We start from the raw sequence: 22,110 nt of genomic DNA on the forward strand, positions 1-22,110 counted from the left end.
CCATGCATTTCTAATGAAAATAAATTCACTGATATCTAGCTTTGATGAAAGCCAGTTTCCTGCATCTTTTTAAAATTTAATTAATTAGGCAAGTCAGTTGAGAACAAATCCTCATTTACAATGACGGCCTAGGAACACTGGGTTAACCGTCTTGTTCAGGGGCAGAATTACAGATTTTTACCTCGTCAGCTCAGGGATTTGAACCAGCAACCTTTCGGTTACTGGCTCAATACTCTAACCACTAGGATACCTGCCGCTCTCTTTCATCCTTGTCTCCTGTATACAAGACACTTGGGTCGTGTTCATTTAGGCACAAAACAGAAGAAACGGGACGGACTACCTGGACTTCCCCAATAAGAAAGGCTAATTTGGTTCTTTGTTGCAAAAGGTTTTCCTTTGTGTGTCCCAATGAACACAAACCTGTGGTGAGGAAAAAAAGCCTTGCAGCATGGTCAGAGGGGATTTGTGAAATGGTTACTGTTGCTGTAAACCCTGCCGGGAACCTGCGCTGGTCACTGGCAGGAATGACAGCATGGTCTGTGGAAGCGTCCCCTCACTGTGTGTGTAGGGGGATGATGAAAGAGGAGCAAGAGCACCCTCCCTGTCCTTCCCCACATCAGAAAGAGTCCAGGCTATTGAACTGGAAATTTGGTGGGTTAATTTAGATTCCAAAAACTCACAGCCGGAGTTAGTTTGGTGGCAGAGAAGATGGAAGAGAGGGAGCAACCGCATGGAGAATGGATCAAAAATAGAAACATTGAGGAAAATACTTCAGAGCTCCCTCGGTTGATTCTAAGCCAATAGTAGCATCAAATGCACAAGACGCAAGTCTATTTTCCTTGGGTCTTGAGTGCAACCTGTTGGGGTACTGTAAACCACTAGCAGCAGTTATGGGTAGCGGGCCTGCGCACCTGTTGAGACTGCTAAGGATAAACCGGTCCTAAGACGGATACAGTGTTGGGGTTGTGTTCCTCAGGGGCCACATGACTTCTGAGTGAGATAACGACAAGTCATAACTTCAATGACAAACAAGACACCCAGCGACTTAATGAGAGTAAAGTCAGTTGCGTAACCCTTCGTGTTCCTTTTGGGATATTGAGCCACATGGTGTGCACTTCCTTTCCACAGGGAAAATCACTCAGCGCAATAAAACACTACCTCATCCAATCCAACAACTGAAGTATGTCTCTGCAATAACAACAAGAGTAACTGATTCAATAAGACACTTTAATAGAGAAACACATTAAAAAAAAAAAAAAATTAATAAAATCTTTGAAACAAAGTCGAAATTCTTTATTATGACCACCACCAATTGAATTGAAAAGAGTGAAAGGGAAATATTCATCATTATGTAGCCCACCTGTGTGGATAGAGTGGAGGGATAACAGTTAACAGGAGTGCCATTGATTTACTGTGGGAGGGGAAGAAATAGAGGAGACTGGAGACCAGATGGATGACAACAGGAGATGTGGTTTTACAAAAGGCTGAACACAGTGCTCTCTACTGGCTGGGCAAAAGGCTGCTCCCACCACAAAAACCATCCTTTCAAGTTAAGGTTGTTTTACGAAAGCAACGTGAGGAACCTTCATAAGCCACTTACACGCAATAATATGTGACTGGGTCTGGGTGGAGGCTAACTGACATTCAAACTTGGTTGTCTACAAACAAAATTAAAAGCTTCAGTCTCGATGCAAAGTCAGTCAGGTCACGAGTCATGACACGGCACAAAATGGAGATTTTGATAGTGAGTAAGCAATAATAAAGGCCTGAAAAAGGCCCGGTATGGACACAAGCACAGACCTACAATTACTTACTCCTGGACAAGATTATTAAGAACAATCTCTTACGGTTTGGATTTTACACAAATACAGATCAGATACTGCAGATATTGTGAGGAATAAGTCTTGCACAATTCAGGTTAACCAACAACTAATTTGCAGAAAGCGGATTCAAATTTGATATCCACTTCTTTGTAAAGATGTTCAAAGCTTATGATATGTGCCCCGTATGGCTGGGAGCAACTTTTGCCCAGCAAAATAATTTGGAGGGAAAACAACTCTTACATGAGCATTACATAATTCATTGACATGTTAGTAAAATATCATACTTTTTTGTTCATAATGTCACAAGTCATTGTACAGATCAAATAATATACCAAAATGTTACTTGGTAGGGAGAGAACAAAAACATTTTTTATTGTTGTTGCACAAATCAATAAACTATTTGATAAATCGGGGATATAAACAAGCCATGTCATCTTGGCATGCACAGAATGAATGTACAGTCTTACATGAAAAATCATTGTCGAACCACAAAGCACCGCTGAAATTAAAATATCTTTTAAATGGATTTAGCGGAAAAACTGAACCAAGGACAAATAATTCCTGCAACATTGATTTTAAAAATAAGTATTCTACAGTAAAATAACATTTTATATGCCTGCAACAAAAACACTTTGTAAAAGCAGCCAGACACCATCTTATAAAAATGAATTTAAAAAGTTATATTACTATAAGATGCTGTGACTGCCAACACGGTCCATGTCCATTTTTGTGAGTTGATTTTGTGAATTTGCATAATTAAAAAGGGCATACCTCTTCTTTTAAACAGCTTCTACAAAATTGAGGCACTCCCTAAACCTTGTTTGTAAATACCTAGAAAATGCATATTTACAAGTATGTTTTTTGTTGTGATGAACCTAAAATTCACAACCTCTTGAATCTGGACCTTGAAAAATTCAAATAAACTGTCCCCGTAAATGTTTTGAATGATTGTTTCAACTATGTTTAAGAGATGTTTTTCATTCCAACTAGATTTGAATAGCTGACAGCATGTTTGACTCTTGAAAAAAAAAAAAAAAAACTTATTGACGGGCTCATACATTAAAATGAATGACTAAATAGTTACATAAAATGTACCAGTTAGAATCCAAGGGTATTTTATTAAAATATACTGAAACATACCATTAACCAATTAAAAATAAATGAATCATGAAAAGTTGAGAGAAGATGGTTTCCAGTAAATGTGATAACAGTGGCTATTACACACCAAAAAATAATCTACCAAGTCAATCAAAATCAGTCACAAATTTGCATTTGATAATCGTCAATAATTGTCATTATCATTTTATCCTACAGGCAATTTATTTTGAGTGTGCACACCATACAAATGTATAAAGATTTGACAGCTTGATGGTTGTTAGCAAATTATTTTACAAAAATGCAAATCGATTTCACTCACAAGATGCGTGTCACCCTAAAAACAAAATACATCACTGAATGGAATGCATGTCAGAAAAATCCTACAAACGCCTGAACAATTTAAAAAAAATGTTGTGGTTAAAATAACCCACACTGATTGCATTTATTTGCTAACAATTGAAACATTTTGAGTCGTCAAAATAAAAGCATCATCTTTTTTTCTGTCTATATTTCCAGGCAAATTGCCAGGGCAAACAGACAGAATGAGTTCTGTCTTCTAAGCAACGATCTAATCAGAGCAATTGGTTGGTAGCTAAAAGTGATGTCCGCTGATGCCAAAGGGTACATGGAATATCGGTGAAAAAGACTGGTATTGCAGTACTCAGATGATAAGCCAGAACCAAATGGTAACTGATAGTGCTGGTCTAAACCAGCCGGTATTCTTTCGGGCCGAAGACCTACACAAGTCTCGGGTCGCAAAAAATAGTCTCGGGTTGCAAATTTCCCCAAATTCCCAGTTTTTATTTTTTAGAAATCCTGGTTGAAGAATTCCAAGTCAGACGATTCCCTAGTTGCTTACTCCCTTGGCTGAATCCAGAAAACCTCAAACCGGGATTTCAGAAATACCAGGGAATGTTGGGGAAAGTTGGTGATAGGATCTTTCTCAAGCCTTCTAAAATGACCGTAAAGCTCTGAAGTGGGTCAAAGAAAAACAAGGAGATAACTGACGTAGACCCAACATCTCACTCAACGTGAATCAAAATCTTTAAAACTTGGCCGTCATCCCTCTCTATACCTTCAGACTCCCTCAGCAGCCGAGCCTTAGTTATGACCCACGTTTACCCAGCCACTCATTCATACAGTTTGTCTCAAGTTTTTTAACAAACTTTTTTATTTTTATCTGCAGTTTTGCTTAACTGATTAGATGTTTGGTCGACATGTGATTGGACATGTAACACTTTGGAATTTAACCCCTTCACGCAATATGCCTACTTCAAAGACAGTGGGTAACGGACAAATGGGAAAGCCAATCGAACAACTATCTGTGGGCCTCAGATGAAACGGCAGAAGACACGTACCATGGTTCTTCCTGAAACTAGTTTTTCCAAGTTGGAATCAGACAACAGCAGACCTCACTTCGATGCGGCTTTGCATGCTTATCATCAATCATCATCTATCCTCTATTTTGATCTTTTAAACGAGAGGGGCCAGGGAAATAAAGGAATCGACGTGCAACCAACATATTTGTATAAATGTATAATAAAGTAAAAGTTTTATTCTGAATCGTGTGTGTTTGCATGTATGTAAAAATCCCATTTACTCCACTAATCTGTTACTGAAGATGATTTTCAGGTGAGAATGTCTAAGGTTAAGGATTAAAAGCAAACCAAATTAAGTCTAAATGTAAATTCTAACATGATACAGGAATTTAGGTACATGTCTGTGGCATACAACTCAGTCATTTATTTTCTCTATATGTACAGATTAGAGGAAAATGCATCTACTTCTATACAATGTTCCATATATTTTATATGAAATTAGTTGACCACTTAGCTTTTTCCCTGTTAACACAACTATGATGAAAATCAAGACATAGAATTCCACTCAAAATGTTTTTAAAAATGAAAAAAAAAAAAAAAAAAACAAACAAACACAAAAAAACCAAAGTGGCCAACATAACCAACTTCAACAAGGGAAAACAGACAGGCAGCCAAGTGGTCAACCAAATTTTGTGTTTTTAAAATCATTTTAGTTAATTTTTCTACTTTTTTTTTTTTTTTTGCATTACGTACATATATAAGTGTACATAATATAAGCATATATTCATATATACATAATGTGTATGTATATATACCAGTAATGCATCCATTATATATACTTATGTTTTACATATTTTTTTTACATTTTTTATGTCAGATATGTGAAACAGAAGAAAGATTTGACTGTTACAAATAAAAGTTTAAAACAAAACAAAAAAGCGGGAAACAAAAACGATGAATAGAAACGATTTGTAAAAGCACTTGTACCGTTTTTTTTAAGTTTTGCCATTTAATTTTTTTTTCTCTCTTTATATTTTACATGTTTTTTTTCTTTATATTTTTCTAGGGGGTATTTCTCAGGGGTGAAACTCATTTAAAATAGGAATAGTATCCGTTGCTACCATTTGAACTTCCTATGCTCAGCTCTTGGAGTAGGGAAAGTGGGTCGCTGTGCTTTTTGACCTGTTCGGGACGAGCTCTGGGTTTAGGTGGGGCGCGGAGGGCACTGGCGTAGGACATGGTGGGGGGTTTGCCAGGGTTTTGGGGGCCCCCAGAGCCTTGGCCAGGCTCTGGGGTGGCCTGCTGCTGCTGCTGCTGTGGCTTGCTGTTGGGCATGAGAGGGGGGAATTGTCCGAGGTGCTGGAGGGAGTGGGCGGGAGGCTGGGCCGCAGCTACTGCTGCTGCTGCTTCAGCCTTCATCTGCTCCTCTGCTGCCTGCCGCAGGGCCTTGGAAGCTACTGGAGAGGGAGAAGGAGGAAGGAAGAAGGATGAGGTGGAGGTGAAAGACGAGGCAGCAGAGCAAGAGGGGAAAGAGTAGGAAGAAGGGAAAGAGGAGAAATGAGGGATGAAGAGATTACGTTCAACTTCCAAAACATACAATACTTGGGGGTTACTTGTCAATGTCAGGAGAACAAATGGTCACACGTGGGAAGGAAACTGACACATTTGCTTTTGTCACGCTTGCATTGTTGGAATCATTGACAATGGCAGAAACATGACAGGCATTTCAGCAGGAGGATTCATCAACCGTACAGTGGCCAACAAGCCAACAGCCTTCAAATTGTATTCACTAGGTCAAACCTAATGACAACTGTCAGAAAGTGAACACCCGATTGGCTCTCACCTGTCACAACCCTGCCACTGCTAGAGTTATCACTGCCAAGTACAATGAGTGCAGTAGGTTACACTTGATCTGCACTGTACCTCGTTCGGGTACATTGTCAATAGAATGCTGAATAATTAGCATAACAGATTGATAACAGTTTAAAAAGTAATTTGTGGCGCTTCTGCTACATACCTAGGAGGTCCCGGTGTTGAATGAGTGTGCTGGCTCCGTTGCATGGAATGTTCTGGAACGGGCCGGGGCCGCCCCCGTTGCCGGGCCACAGCTCGGGCGGGGGGTAGCCGTAGGGGGCGTGGGGGTGTTGGTGGGGGTGTTGGTGTGTGTGGGGGTGCTCCTGGGGGTCTGGCGGGCAGGGCTGTGGCTGCTGCTGGGCGGCGGCGGCGTTGGCGGGGATCCCTCGTCTGGGTAGCTGGAGGAGATCCGCCGCTGGTAGAGGGGCCGCCCGGGACCCCTGGGTTCATACTGAGGGAGAAATAAAATAAGAGACAGGTGGGACACAGAAAGGAGGAAAGGAAGGAGAGAGAAAAAAGACAATCTAGGTCAATCACAAGGTTCTCATTTCACTTATACAACACATTCACTCTTCTGCCAGAGTGCCCATTACAGTTCCCGTAAGCTGGGAAGATGCAAGGAATCATGATTAAAATCCTGGAAACCTCAAGGGAATACCAATAAGACGTGATAAGAGCCACGGACAGGCTGAGCCTTCCGAAGAGCAGTCGAGAAAAACACCCATTCTGAAATTGGACAGTGGTGTGAAAACAGAACAGCCCTTGGACCAGAACACCATTCAAAGGTGTTGGTGAGCTGAGCCTCACCCTGTAAGAGCCCCTTTCTTCTCTGGAAATGTTGGTCGCATGTTTGTGGCAAAAACAGTTTTTTACTGAAGCGGTCAGATTTTCCAAAAGGACTAACGTCAATCATCAGTTGAACGTTGATTCCGGGTTATGCGTGCGGGTGTTGAGAAGCGCGGCTTGGCAGGTCATGTTTCGGAGGACGCATGACTCGACATTTACCTCTCCCAAGCCTGTTGGGGAGTTGCAGCGATGAGACAATATAATAATTGGATATCAAAAAATTGGAGAGAAAGGGGGTAAAATATATATTTTTAGAATAGCTATAAAACTGCAAATTTTTCTTCCCCATGTGTAGAATTGCTAGAAGTTAGCCGTTTTCCCCCCAAAACATATTTGTTTTAGGTGGAGGGGTGAGACTTGACTAGTGCAGTATTGAAACTTGACTAGGTGAGAGGTGAGGTGGTGTGCCGTCTCTCCAGGTCTGACTAGCCACCCTGCGTTTCCTGCTCAGGCAGGTTTGACTACCACACCGGCGCAAAGAGCTAAATAACATTTAAAACGATGTTGCACTTGGACAAATTATCGAAAATATGTTTGGTAAAAATACTATGATTTTAGCGTGGCGCAGCGCCACAGCTAAATGAACACAACGAAAACACTGGAGTCCTAACACTTCAACTGGATACACTGTGGGCGAATATCCTTTTCAGATCGGATATTGGCAAACGAAAAGAGCAATGTCTTCCAATAACGTTAATTGCCTGTTAAAATCTAATAAAGGAAAATGCCACGAGGTCGACTAGGCTGCCACGTTAATCGAACAGGCTAGACAATAACACATACGTAGGATGGAGAGGGCTGCTTATTCACTCTGTGGTCTGACCCAGCTGGGTAGGACCAAATGCCTTGGTCGTGTTCATTAGGGACCCGCAACGGAAAATGTTTTCAAACATTTTACACTGGGAAATGAAAATTAGTGTTGGACAAGTCCATGTAGTCCCTGCTCGTTTGTCCGTTTGGTGCCTAATGAACAACCATGCACACACACACACTGTAGCTCTCCAGGACAAGGGTTGCCCAAACCCTGGACCACACCTTCACCCACAGAAATCCTTAATGCTATGCCCTAGCATCTCTTGTCCTCAGTCACCTGGCTTTAACTTTCTACTGCGACAAAGTTAGCAAATTATTTTCCCAGCGTTAGGAGAGCTTCTGAGCAATATGCTGCGCTTTAACTGATACATGTCTCCTTTTCTCACAGTCATTTTTAGGTCAGAAAAACTAATTACAGAGAGTGAGAAAGTCACAGCTTCCATTTCCTGTGATGTCATGGTGAGAATTCTTTCTCTCCAAACATTTATGTATTAAAATCTTGAAATACATTTACATGCACCCGTCTGTGCTAAAACGTAGCATTGGAAGTGAGGTGAAAAGACAGTATACTGTAGCACAAAACTGTGACAGACAGGGCATACTAGTAACGGTGACAGACGGGGCATACTAGTAACGGTGACAGACGGGGCCATACTAGTATAATAGTGACAGCAACTCTATTCTTCACACACACACACACACACGGATGGAGCATGGTCCTTACCTCTTCTACATTGTGAAGGGCGGTGGCACCTGTTGTTCTGGGGGAGAGAGGGTGGTAGGGCTCCTGGCCTGGGCCTTGACCCTGCTGCTGCTGCTGCTGTTGGTGCTGCTGCTGCTGGTGGTGGAGCTGCATGAGGTGGACCTGCTCCTGTCTACTGGGGTGGGCCATGACGGGCAGCCCATAGGGGAAGCCCTGGCCCTGGGCCAGCATGTGGTTCTGGGCCACGCCAGCTCCGCCGTGAGGCCACTGGGCCTCCTGGAGGAGGTACTTGACCTGCGGGGGCGGGGTAGTGGAGTGGCCCAGCTGGTGGGGGTAGGCGTTGGGGTTGTAGAGCTGGTTCCCCGGGTGCTGATGGAGACCCGGGTTATTGAGGAGCTCCAGCTCGTGGCTGGTGGGATCTCGGCCGGGATAGGGGCCAGGGGGGAAGGGGCCGGTCTGGTTGGAGGTTACAGACGAGGGGGAGGAGGGGTCTCCCGGGGAGCGGGACTGGACCTGGCGGTACTGGAGCAGGCGGGACTGGGGAGGGGGCTGCATCTCAACCGGGTCCCTGGGATCGGGCTGATCCTGGGGGGGCATCTCTCTTAGGAGGCCTGGGAACCTACGGAGGACAGAAGACAGATATATACCCTTAATATCCAAAGGCAGTCAAGTCAGTAGAAAGAGAGGGTGTGAGCGGAGAGTGAGAGGAAAAACAGCCAGAGATCGAAAGAGCGCGAGGGAGAGAGAAAGAGAACAAGACAAAGCCGTTGTCAGCCCTGAAGGTTACCTAGTGAAAGGCGGTCCGCCAGCCTCGTCCTCCATGCCGGCGCTCATTCTCCAGTTGGCCCGTGCCAGCAGCTGAGGGGGGAAGCGGGCTAGGCCGGGCTGGGCCAGATGGGCCAGCTGCTGGGGCAGAGGGAAGGCCACACCGCCCTGGAGGAAGGGCCCGGGCTCACCCCACTGGCCCAGCCGCGCCTGCTGGCTCAGGGCCTCCAGAGTTAGGGAATCTGTTGTAGGGAAAGAGGGAGCAAGATTGTTAGATTATGGTTTGATACTGTATCAAAAAACTATTATTTTAGTGTCACATCATATGATGCAAAAAACATCATTCTGTGACACTTGAAAGTTCTATATATTGAAAGTGTAATTGCTGACATGCAAAACATTTTGGGAGTGTATCAACAGTGGACCAACAAATACCAAAAGATAATTTGAGTGGTATTTTCTCTCAAGTGTTTTCCTAGGTAGTAGAAGCATCGGAAGACTAGGAGTCATCACCAGATTGCTTAAACCTAGGCCTGTCCGAGTGTCTTTAGATACGAAAATATCAAAGTTGTAGTGACAAGGGTTTGTTTCTGGACCCGGTCAAAGACTCAAATTAAAAACAAGCCATAGCCTACGGTCGCTACCTCACAGCCCAACCAAGGTGTGTGAAACAAAGAGCAGACTGGAACTACAAGAGTTGTTCAGACAGAATCATTTAAATAAAAGGTGTTTAATTATTAAATTCATATATGTCGGTATAATTAAACCCAAATGAATGCTGTAGAGTCACGCGTTAGGTTTAATTAACAAAAAAAAACCTTTTATTAAACTTCCCATTTCCTCAGAGAACGGATTATATATTTCAGTGAAAGAGTAAGGTTGACAGTGTAATGTTATCCTTTCTGGTTGAAAAAGAACTTGGAAGTTTGCCTAAGGTCGGTACTGAAATCCAGCCACTCGAAGGGAAAATAGTTGTTTTCAGAAAGCCATTTCAAATAAAGAATTTCAGTCAAACACTATTTTCTCTGCATTAACCATGACTTGAACCATTCAAAGTTCAAAAACGTTGTTTCCCTATAGCTAATTACCTGACCTTTTGTGTAGTTATGTGAAAGTGATACCGGCATCAACTTTGAAACAAAAAGCGAGGGTCAAAACTGATTACTGGATCTCCCACAACTACAGGAGGCACTCACCGAAGTGCCCCGAACCATCAGTTTAGTCTAACGTGACCTTAGACTGTTGCATGTGAAAAGACACAGACCACAGACCCACACCCACCACCTCCTCCTCCTCCTCTCAGGGATTATGAAGAAAAACTAATTGAAGTGTTGACCAATTATAACCTTATCTGTGTCCCAAGCTATAAAAATACAGACAAGGAAGAGACTGCAGCAAAAGCTATACATGCATACAGTAAATAGATCAACAGGAAATGCACACAGCTACAACACAGCAGTGAAATAACTCCAGGTGATTATTCCATTGGACAAGTCATCTCACCAACATCTCGACCCATTTGGAAAAAGGTGCTTCTTTCTATGTGCGCAGGCCTTTATTTGTCACTGAATGACAAGAAACATTTCTGGACAAGACATTTATGTCCTTAGACAAACTATAGTGTGATAATCAACACATTTGATCAAAACAGTGTCTACTTCACACAAAAAAAACAAGGCTTCCAGTTTTGACTATTTGCAGCATGGATGGTTGATTCCTGAGGTTGGTTGAGTAACACATTCTCTGTGAGAAGACTTGACTATTGGGAGTTCATTCACCCTAAATGCCCATACGGCAACCTCAGTGCCACGTGCTGGGATGTATGTGTCCTCAACCTCTCCATCATTCTGTCAAACTACCTTGCCCTCTGTCTTGAGATAAGAGAAGGGTCTGTCCTGCTGTCTGGCGCTCTGTCTCGATTTGACAACCTCAAGAGCCTTTACATACAGGGGTGTCTGCCCACGATTCTTCCTGAGACCTTCCAAGGGGCTGTCCAGGGTGAAGAAACTCTCTCTGTACTGCAATAAGTGTTACAATTCATCACTTCTATCCAACACCTTTACTGACCTGACTAACCTGGAGGAAGTCTATTAATAATTATAGGCTTTCGAGCCTGGACTTTACATCAGACGAGAAAGTCATTGACCTGCTCCGAAACCAAAAAGGGAGCCGTTTTGAGCTTCCTTACTTCTATCGTCTTCAAGAGGTGTTTCTTACATTCCCTAATGCACGTCGTTGAGAAAAAGGATCATTCAGATGCTTTGAAAACATCTCATCTCGGTCTTTGCCCGCTATCGATGAGTTACAGAAACAGCTTCTGCAGTCTGGTATCAACAGATTAGGTTATTTTCCCTTTGGCGAGAAAAGCATTTCCTTTGTGAGACGGTATATTCAAACTGTCAATCACACAACCTGAATTAGATCACTGAAAATTCAGGAACTACTCCACATCCACAGTCAAAAATTGCTTGGGAATAAAGACGATAAATCTTGTTGGCTTTGGATTTCATGCCAGCATAAACTTGAGCTTGATACATTATCTGAAGAATGTCACCAAGATTTGTCCTGGTCCTCTGCACCTCCTTGGCCCTGCTCCTCTTCATGCTGGTGGTCCTGCTCCATCAGCTGGCCCTCTTCGACATTGTCTGAGGCTGGCTGGAGGAAGGATTGCGGAGGCCCAACCCCAGGTACCGCTATGATGCCTATGTGTCGTACAGCAGAAGGGCAAGTCTTGGGGCCTCCCTTCCTATGTCTCTGTCTGCACAGCAGGGACTTACAGCGAGGGAAGAACATCGTGGACAACATCACAGCGAGCCTCTACGCCAGCCACCACCTTCCTGAGCAGTAACTAGTGCTCGCTGGAGCAGAGACTGGCCACTCTCCGTATGCTGGTGGAGCACAGGGACTTCCTCATCCTGGTATCCTGGAGGACATCCCACATAGGCAGATGTCTGCCCACCACCGTCTGGCCAGAATGGTCAAGACCAGGACCTACCTGGACTGGCCCCGTCACACAGCCTGCCTTCTGGGACCATCTGTGGACCAAACTGGCCCTCCCAGACTAACGCAACACACATTTACACCTGTATACCTACCTGTATCACAACAAGAGTATTCAACATTTACAGATTCTTGTTTGCTATTTTGTTGTTATTATTATCGTTCCCTTGCTTTGAATAAACTTCCCGGTTAGAGGGGACAAAAAAAGGGAGAAAAAAAGTAGCACTCGTAGAATTTGTACTCTATGGTAGAACTCACCCATCCCATCTCCCAGGCCTCCTTCCTGGTTTTCCTCTCCGAAGCTGTTAACTCGGCTGGGTTGCGACAGGGCCGGGTGGTGCCCCACCTGGTGGCCCATCTGGGACCTGATGGAATTCCCAATCTCCTCCGGCCCCTCCTCCTCAGTCTCCGGCACACCCCTGTGGGAGGCCATGGTCCCACCAAAGAAGGAGGGGTTGTGGCTGCCGCTGGCGTAGGCTGGGGATAGCTGGGCCGAGTGATGCTGGTTAGGCTGGCCCATGCCTGGGCTCCCACCTGGGTGCTGGGTCGGCACCCTAAAGGGGAGCCTGGACACGCCGGGGTACTGTGGGGGGAAGGCCCGACCCACGGGATGGGGGGCAAAGGCCGGGTTGGGGGGCGCCAGGTGGTAGTTGAGGGGTCTTTGGCTTGAGTTGTCCTTGCGGTGGAGCATGGCATTGGGGAAGCCCAGTCCGTCCGTCTGAGAGTCCAGACCCCGGCCACCGCCCGGATCACACTCTCCCTGGAGCAGTTGAAAACAAAGTGTGAACAGGGCTACAATCACATTGCTCATTTAGCCATATAGCAATTCTACAGAATAAATTAAACTATATTAACTTATATACATATTCATTTATACATGTATCAATTCTAAATTGTTCATTAACTATAAATGGGTTGGTTAGCTGACAACGTCAAGACAACGATGCTTCATTCGGGCAGAAGTCTGTGTATTGTTGTGATTCTGGATGGCCAGAAACGATGACAAGAAACTGCCAGGTGGGGAAATCGCAGGTGGCTCGTTTCAGCCAGTTGTATCTTGTTCTTGATACCATGTGTTGTTTTGTGTTTTGACTGATGTCACATTTATGCTAATATGGATCAAATTCGCTAGCTCGCTAAACAACAATTGCAACGACGTATTTGAGAGAAAACAAGTGCTGATTGTGCAAATGTATTTATGTTTTCAAAAACATTGGAGACTAAATATAGTTTACATGTTGTCAACAATCAAGCCAACCCAGTCTGTTTCGCCCCATAGTTGTACACACGTCGGTTTTGTTGCTAAACAACCAACCATTCTAATATCAATACTTATTTCTGGAAATACGTGTGAGCAAAACACTCCTTTTTGAAATCATGTATTATTTGAATTATTGCTAAATAGAGGCTTTAATGGAGACCAGTAAAAGTCCTTTTTCTCATTGTGATAACGCACCAAGCCCACAGCGTGACTACAGAGCGAGTCAACAACATACCTGCTTGTCCTTCATCTCCGAGGTCTTCCTCTCTGGTGTCTGCAGCCGACTCTGCTCGGACTTTGCACACCCGTCCATTTTACCTGTGTGTGTGTGTGTGTGTGTGGGGGGGGGGGGGGTTAAAAAATGCAGGCACCTTTTCAGCTACTGTGCTGTGTTTGAGTTACTGAGCTAAAAAAACACCAACTTCACACAGTTTCTAGCAATTTCCACATTAAAGCACTTCAACTTATTTGCTACACACCGTTTCTGACGGAATCAGCCTGAAGCTCCTTGTCGGGACTGGTCTGCTGGCCCAAGGGGGAGGGGTGTGTGACTCCGCCGTAGGGGATGGGCGAGCCCCGGTTCTGGGCCTGCAGCAGGTTCAGGTTGTAGGCCATGGCCGCCTGGTGGCTCATGATGCGTGGGTCCATGGCAAAGCGGTTCTGGTAGCCGGGCCACGGCAACTGGATGGGGACAGACTGGACATCACATCAATACGAGTCAATATAAATCAATCCATGCAATACGCCTGGTCAGAGCAGACAGGGTTGACAGGATGCAGGTCAGCTAATTCCAGTGGTGTTCTATCGAAGTTCATTCTACAATGTTGACTACAGTGCATTCTCGCTGTTAAATCAATTACAATATCGGTAGAAACAAATAAGTGCAAGTCTAGGGAACAGATCATTCCTAAAGAGTGGTACCTAGGCCAATTAATGCAATGATCCCTCTTTCCCCATGGACATCCTGGTAAAATGCATTAAGACTTTCACAACTGACTAGTAAATACATATGCAGGAGATACTGTGTTGAAGAGTGAACGCAGCAGCCTTGATGCGTCGAGCTGAACTACCATGCTAGATATTTAAGCATATTTAAGATATTTATTGCTATTATAAACTGGTTTATATACCGCAACCCCCCAGGAGATGCCTTATTGCTATTATAAACTGGTTTATATACCACAACCCCCCAGGAGGTGCCTTATTGCTATTATAAACTGGTTTATATACCGCAACCCCCCAGGAGGTGCCTTATTGCTATTATAAACTGGTTTATATACCGCAACCCCCCAGGAGGTGCCTTATTGCTATTATAAACTGGTTTATGTACCACAACCCCCCAGGAGGTGCCTTATTGCTATTATAAACTGGTTTATATACCGCAACCCCCCAGGAGGTGCCTTATTGCTATTATAAACTGGTTTATATACCACAACCCCCCAGGAGGTGCCTTATTGCTATTATAAACTGGTTTATATACCGCAACCCCCCAGGAGGTGCCTTATTGCTATTATAAACTGGTTTATGTACCGCAACCCCCCAGGAGGTGCCTTATTGCTATTATAAACTGGTTTATGTACCGCAACCCCCCAGGAGGTGCCTTATTGCTATTATAAACTGGTTTATGTACCACAACCCCCCAGGAGGTGCCTTATTGCTATTATAAACTGGTTTATGTACCACAACCCCCCAGGAGGTGCCTTATTGCTATTATAAACTGGTTTATGTACCACAACCCCCCAGGAGGTGCCTTATTGCTATTATAAACTGGTTTATATACCTCAACCCCCCAGGAGGTGCCTTATTGCTATTATAAACTGGTTTATGTACCACAACCCCCCAGGAGGTGCCTTATTGCTATTATAAACTGGTTTATGTACCACAACCCCCCAGGAGGTGCCTTATTGCTATTATAAACTGGTTTATGTACCACAACCCCCCAGGAGGTGCCTTATTGCTATTATAAACTGGTTTATGTACCACAACCCCCCTGGAGGTGCCTTATTGCTATTATAAACTGGTTTATGTACCGCAACCCCCCAGGAGGTGCCTTATTGCTATTATAAACTGGTTTATATACCGCAACCCCCCAGGAGGTGCCTTATTGCTATTATAAACTGGTTTATATACCGCAACCCCCCAGGAGATGCCTTATTGCTATTATAAACTGGTTTATATACCACAACCCCCCAGGAGGTGCCTTATTGCTATTATAAACTGGTTTATATACCACAACCCCCCTGGAGATGCCTTATTGCTATTATAAACTGGTTTATGTACCACAACCCCCCAGGAGGTGCCTTATTGCTATTATAAACTGGTTTATATACCACAACCCCCCAGGAGGTGCCTTATTGCTATTATAAACTGGTTTATATACCACAACCCCCCAGGAGGTGCCTTATTGCTATTATAAACTGGTTTATGTACCACAACCCCCCAGGAGGTGCCTTATTGCTATTATAAACTGGTTTATATACCACAACCCCCCAGGAGGTGCCTTATTGCTATTATAAACTGGTTTATGTACCACAACCCCCCCGTGCAGATGGTCTATGTGAAAAGCACAGTGGCTGATGCAGGTCGGAGGAAACAGACAGTGTGTTAAAATATTCATCTGTTTCGGTGAGGGAGAGCAGTTTGATGTTGGATCGGTCTCTGCCACCTGTCAGACCGGCTGGTGAGTGAAACATATCCCTTTATTGCAGTGGATGCAAATGGATTGACAACAGTGAGCAGAAATACAATGAACATTTAAAAAAAGGCTATTTTGAACAAAGCACATTCATCCACCACCCCCCCCCAAAAAAAAAGAGGCATTGGTATGCGAAGGAATGAAGGCTCTCCGATTGCTTGCATGGTGCATATAATAAACTAACTACTATATAAATGTATTTATCAAAAAAAAGTATGCCAACAAAATCCTCCTCAAATATAAAGAAAAGGGCCCTGAAAACAGTAGAACAATCTTCTGCTTCCCAAAATGATGAAACAGAAAAAAGGATGCCATGTATCTCATGAGAACATCACTTCCCTCCGTGTGTCGACACTTAGCTATTTGCCGTGGCAAATCATACTCCTGATTAAAAAAAAAAACAACTCATTCTATCAGCCCTGTGCCATTATGGTTTAATGGGAAAATAAACAGCCTAGGTTGGGTTAGACGGAGAGTTGACTTTCTTTCCATTACTGAACGAGGAATAACGAGCATGAAATATCACCCCGCGGGCCGAACTGAAAATGTTCAGACTAACAGAAGTCATTATTCTCAATTAACGTGTTGTTCCCTGTCTTGTTTTCAGACATGGAGGAGACGGACGGAGACCGAGGGCCCAAACACAAAAAGAACATTTTGCAATGAAGCTTATGGGGATTTTGACACTCTATTAGCAATCGTTACGCGCTGCTGAGTTTTCGTTAACAACTCGGCGTAACACCACAGCCCAACTGACAAGTCTGAATTAAATGCAGTATTGCATAAGGGGTCCGTGTTTTTTCCCCTCGACTGATTCATCACGTTACAACCCAAAGAAATCTAGTTTTCTTTGAAACTCAAATAAACAGTGCATTTAGACCAAGAACGAACACCAACTGAAAGACTTGTGTAAGTCAGTGTGTGTGTGCTAGCATGCATAAGAGTGTACGGCACGCTGTGTGCTATTGCGCACACAGTTAACCCCTTCCAACTCCGACTCAAAGTAATACACTTTACACAAAAATTAACACAAAAATGCATTAATTCAAAGCAAAACCCACACATTTTGAGTCTTCCCTCAACAATAAACAACTACAATTCCCAGTAGCAGTATACTTACGGGCAGTGGCATGGACATGACCATGTTTCCTCCGTAAACGGCGGGCACGTAGAGGATGCTGGCACCCGTGTGGGGGTCTATCCTCTGCACGGGACTGGGGGACTTGCCCATGCCGCCAGGTGTGCCCCCTAAGGGCGGCGTGAACGCCCGGATGGGGTTGCCCATCAACACCGCGGGGTTGGGTTGAACTGTAGAGGGTTGGGGGAGGAAGGGAAGAAGAAAATAAAAGTTAATATCTGCTAACAATGTGCAACTCTTAGAAGTAGAAGAGAATAGTAGGATAGAAAATAAAAGTTTATATCTGCTAATGATTTGCTACTCCTATGTGATATTCATTTCAGCAGTGGCTAGTCTTGTTGCTCAGGATTTTATTATCTAGACCAAATCACTGTTTTGGTCTGTGTTATTTGTGCCTATGCAGACCAAGCTAATTTCCCCATGAGATAATAAGTTATTGTATTTTCAAACAATTGGTACTTAAGATGTCTTAACTTAATACTGTATTGTATTCTTTTTCACAACAACAATTGCACCATGTTGGTCTTCAAGTGTAGACAGCTCCTGTGACGATCTAGCTAGAAAGATAATTCCATGACCCCCAGAAAGGGATAAAGAACAGTTAACCTTATAGAAACTGCCACAGTAGCTGTGGGCCTAAAGTTCTGCAGCTAATGTCGGGGTGGGGGATGGGGGACAGGATGGTGACGGAGTGCTCAGTTCTGTTGCGTGATTATGTTGACTATGCTGGCAGTAATTACTGCGATGATGATAGTAATAACATGTACACTGTTATGACGGTACTCTTGGTACGCTTCCCTGTTCTCGTCGCTCCAGCTCTCGGTCTAAAGGGATGGCACAATATGCATCCTTCCTCCTCCTGTCCATCTCTCCCCTGTGCGCCTGGTGATTTCTCCATACGGGGTGACTAGATTCATGGTGACAGAGCTCCTACACAGTAGGGTACACTGTGCTCTGTGCTACAGCTCTCTAATAGTGAATATTCACATCCCAGTGGAACGTGAACCATTGAGAAGTGAATCCAATCAATGGAAAAGAAAGAAATATGGTGTCCTTCCTGTATTATGAATAACAAGTTGTTGTTGTTTTTGGAGAAGAGGGAAACATATTGAGTATGTTTGTGGAGAGATGGAAGTTTAAGACTTGGACAGTGCTTCAGCCTCAAACTACATACAGCTAGAGTATAGTGTTCTTGACTTGGCAGTGTTCTCCCTTACACTAACTGTGTGTGAGTGGTTTGTATTGGGATTTGTGTGGACTCCAGAAAGAGTATCCCGAAGTGGATACAAATAGACAAGTCAACACTCAAATGATGGAAGGAAGAGAAAAGATAGACACTCACCAAATCCTTCAGGTGGGAAGTGATCCGTGTGGTTCGCATGTTGACCTTTCCCCTGGAAGAGAATGAGAGAGGGAGGGAGACACCCTTAGAAAGCGCTGGAGCGAGAGAAGTGGAGGAGTGCAAGGCTCCCTATATGAAGCGGTGGGCAGGCCATGGCCCACATATGTCACAATGGCTACATGGTTAACGCTTCCAAAGACACTTTAAAATATCCAACCCTGTTGAATCTAAAAAGGCAATAACACTCTAAGAGGATAATGCATTCACTACAGCTCTTGAATATAAAGCCACCGTGCGGATTCATGAGGGAGGCAGCTATAGTAGTCTAGGGCCAGGAGTTTTACCTAGCGTGACCGGATTAGGGAAACCGCTGACAGAAAGAATAAGCAATGGGTCAACACATTTCAAACATCCTGCATTCGAGTTCTTCGCCTACTTTCGCTTTCATGCGGTCAAGTCATGTGGGCAGAAATACTACTGGCCCTAAGATATCAAAACGCCGGAGGTTTCCTATTTTCCCACTCCTCGCTTCCTTCTTTAAAATCATTTGACCAATTCTGTGCTCATTGAAAGATGTCCATCCTACACTGGCGTATCATTTAATAAACTCGTCAGCTCTTTTGCTGTTATGATGGTCGCACACAGAGGCGCTTCCTTACATTATTACTGTATTAAAAGGCTAGCAGACACCACGCACATTTTTCATCACTTTCTCTGCTAATGAGGACTGACACTAACTGGAGTGAGCAAGCAAACACAATACCCCATTTAGCAGACACTTTTCCCCAACGCAACGTACACAAGCACGCACCAATAAGTCTTAATTATCTCTCTCCATCTCCACTCTCTCTCGCCATACAGAAGGGAGAGGCAATTCTGTGCCCCCGGGTTCCATTTTAACGCCCTCACAACGTTGGGCCGTATCTATTTTCAAACAAAAACGAAGTCTGACATTGATTGTTATGTGACCAACAACATGGAGGTTCTCGATCCAATTGACTTTCGGTGGATTGAAACCTGTTGCATTATTGATGCACGGAGGAATGTACACAATCATCGACTTTAGCGTGTCTTAGCGTAGCCGAGCTGAGGCACGCATTCCCCCGAGGTGGTGGTGTTAACACTTGACATGGTTTCCCTTGGGAGGGATGCGCCTCGTGATAGGTTAGATGGCTGGTTTGGGTTCCCCTTTATGGGTTTAGACACTCAGGGAATGCTTCTTGTAGTTGTGTTAAACTATTAAAAGTGCGAGTCTTTCACTATTAAATATAACATTGCCTAGTTAAATAAAGTCAACGCAGGACAAGCTAGTTAACATGGATGATATTGCTAGGTTAGCTAGTGATTACGTGAAGATTGATTGTTTTCTAAAAAGTAAGTTTAATGCTAGCTAGCAACTTACCTTGGCTTCTTGCAGCCACAAGGTCCTTTTGATGCTGCACTCGCGTAGCAGGTGAACAGCCTGCCACGCAGTCTCCTCGTGGATTGCAATGTAATCGGTCATTATCGGCATCCAAAAAGGCAGATTACCGATTGTTATGAAAACTTGAAAATCGGCCCTAATTAAATCGGTCGACTTCTACTCTCAATGTCACTCCTGCCAAGCCAACCTCTGTCACAGGTGCAATACAGTGGCTAATGATAGCTCCATTGCATCTGCCTGGCATAGATCCTTCGAAGTCTATGCCAGGCCAGATGACCAGTGCCACACATCAAGAGAGGGAGATTGAGACAGAGCTGGAGGAGGACACCTTCAGACCAGGGGACACCGGGTGTTGGCAGCAGCATTTCCTACTTAGCAGCCATATTGGACCAGTGATATTGGGAGCTCGGAACGAGTCTACGCAAAGTGACAGCAATGTCAGATGCACCTGGAGGATGAATACCTGATCAAGACGGGCTCACGCGCTCTCACACACACACGGTTATCAGTCAGCTCACACAAGATGGCAAACAAACTGTGTCGAAGAGGTCTGGCCACATTTCTCTGCAGCAGTGTCTCTAGAAGATGCTTTTATCAGCAGCCTTTTAACATACATAAGATAGATTACAGCAAGTCTTTTTTTTGGTGAGGGCAGAATGGAAAATATACTTTGAGTGTCAACTGTAGCAGACGAGGTGAAAATCCCTGTAAGGATGTATGTTTGTCACATGTGAGTATGTGCGCGCGCCTAGGTGCACAGTATGTGTACTGTGTATACAAGAATGTATGTGCATGTCATACGATATGGACAAAATACCATTCGTTTGTGAATAATAAAAAAAGTTATAGTGCACGGCAACAAATTAAGTGGTTTAAATGTTTTTATTTAACCTTTAACTAGGCAAGTCAGTTAAGAACAACTTCTTATTTTCAATGACGGCCTAGGAACAGTGGGTTAACCGCCTTGTTCAGGGGCAGAACGACAGATTTTTACCTTGTCAGGTCGGGATTCGATCTTGCAACCGGTTACTGGTCCAACTCTCTAACCACTAGGCTACCTGCCGCCCCAATAGGCTTTCTCTTTCCAATTGCTTTATAGCGTTCAACCAAACCAACCAAAAATAAATAATAGGACTAAACTGACAGTGAAGTGGTCATACTTGTAGGACTTTCGATAAGAGATTTAAAATCCTCTTTGGTTGACTTCAACTCTGGTACTCAACCAATGGTTTCCATTTGCATAGTTATTTTTTCTCTTCAAGCATTTATACATTTCTTAATTTCCTGCATTAATTTCCTCTATTTAGTACCCCCCAAAAATCCTTTACGAGAATAATTATTCTATATGACTTAACCTAAGTGTCAACTGCAATTCTTACTTCCACCACTGGTGGCAGTCAGACAATTTCTGGGGGTCTGTACTCAGTTGTTGACTGTTGTGCTTGCAATTTAACTAGTAGTTCTCAACTGTTAGCTGTTACTGGCAAAAAAACTGATGATTATCATCCTTTTTTTTAGGCATTACTGAATCATTTAACATTTAACTTCTGACATTAAAACAACGTTATAGAAGGTAAAGCTGTCCATAAATTAATACCGATACTGTTTACCGCCCAGCCCTACATGGCAGGAGACAGCGAGGCTTAATACTGACCTTTCTGTTAGGAGGAGTATTTTAAAAAGAGTAAGAGCCTGTAACCAACCCACTCTCTGTGTGTGTGTGTGTGTGTGTGTGTGTGTGTGTGTGTGTGTGTGTGTGTGTGTGTGTGTGTGTGTGTGTGTGAGCCAGTATGCGTGCCAGTGTGTGCTATCATGTGTGTTAGCGTGTGTGGAAGTGCGCGCGACTGTGTGCACGCACGTGTGTGAGATGTGGATATCCACTTCATTAGACGCAGTGGGCGAAAGAGGGCTTGGCAGCTGTGGTGATTTAGTTCACCTTTATGCCAGTAGCGAGGACAGCAGAAAAACAGTTAACATTTTCACAGGACACAAAAAAATCTAAATAAAAACACTTTCGAAAAGTAAAACAC

The 22,110-nt window shown here is 43.9% G+C and overlaps 1 protein-coding gene across 1 annotated transcript in view; it reads right to left on the reverse strand.

The window, feature by feature from the left end:
* Positions 1 to 1,209: 1,209 nt before the first annotated feature.
* Positions 1,210 to 22,110, reverse strand: part of LOC135539359 (probable helicase with zinc finger domain) — a 63,524-nt gene continuing 42,623 nt past the window's right edge. The window contains 10 exon segments of the mRNA XM_064965188.1: positions 1,210 to 5,697; positions 6,258 to 6,462; positions 6,465 to 6,545; positions 8,478 to 9,075; positions 9,244 to 9,463; positions 12,480 to 12,981; positions 13,718 to 13,800; positions 13,962 to 14,178; positions 17,298 to 17,485; positions 18,658 to 18,709. Coding sequence (XP_064821260.1) covers positions 5,330 to 5,697; positions 6,258 to 6,462; positions 6,465 to 6,545; positions 8,478 to 9,075; positions 9,244 to 9,463; positions 12,480 to 12,981; positions 13,718 to 13,800; positions 13,962 to 14,178; positions 17,298 to 17,485; positions 18,658 to 18,709 — 2,514 coding nt within the window. The 3' untranslated portion in view covers positions 1,210 to 5,329.

The sequence above is a fragment of the Oncorhynchus masou genome, chromosome 5 (genome assembly GCF_036934945.1).
Source record: "Oncorhynchus masou masou isolate Uvic2021 chromosome 5, UVic_Omas_1.1, whole genome shotgun sequence".
NCBI lineage: Eukaryota > Metazoa > Chordata > Actinopteri > Salmoniformes > Salmonidae > Oncorhynchus > Oncorhynchus masou.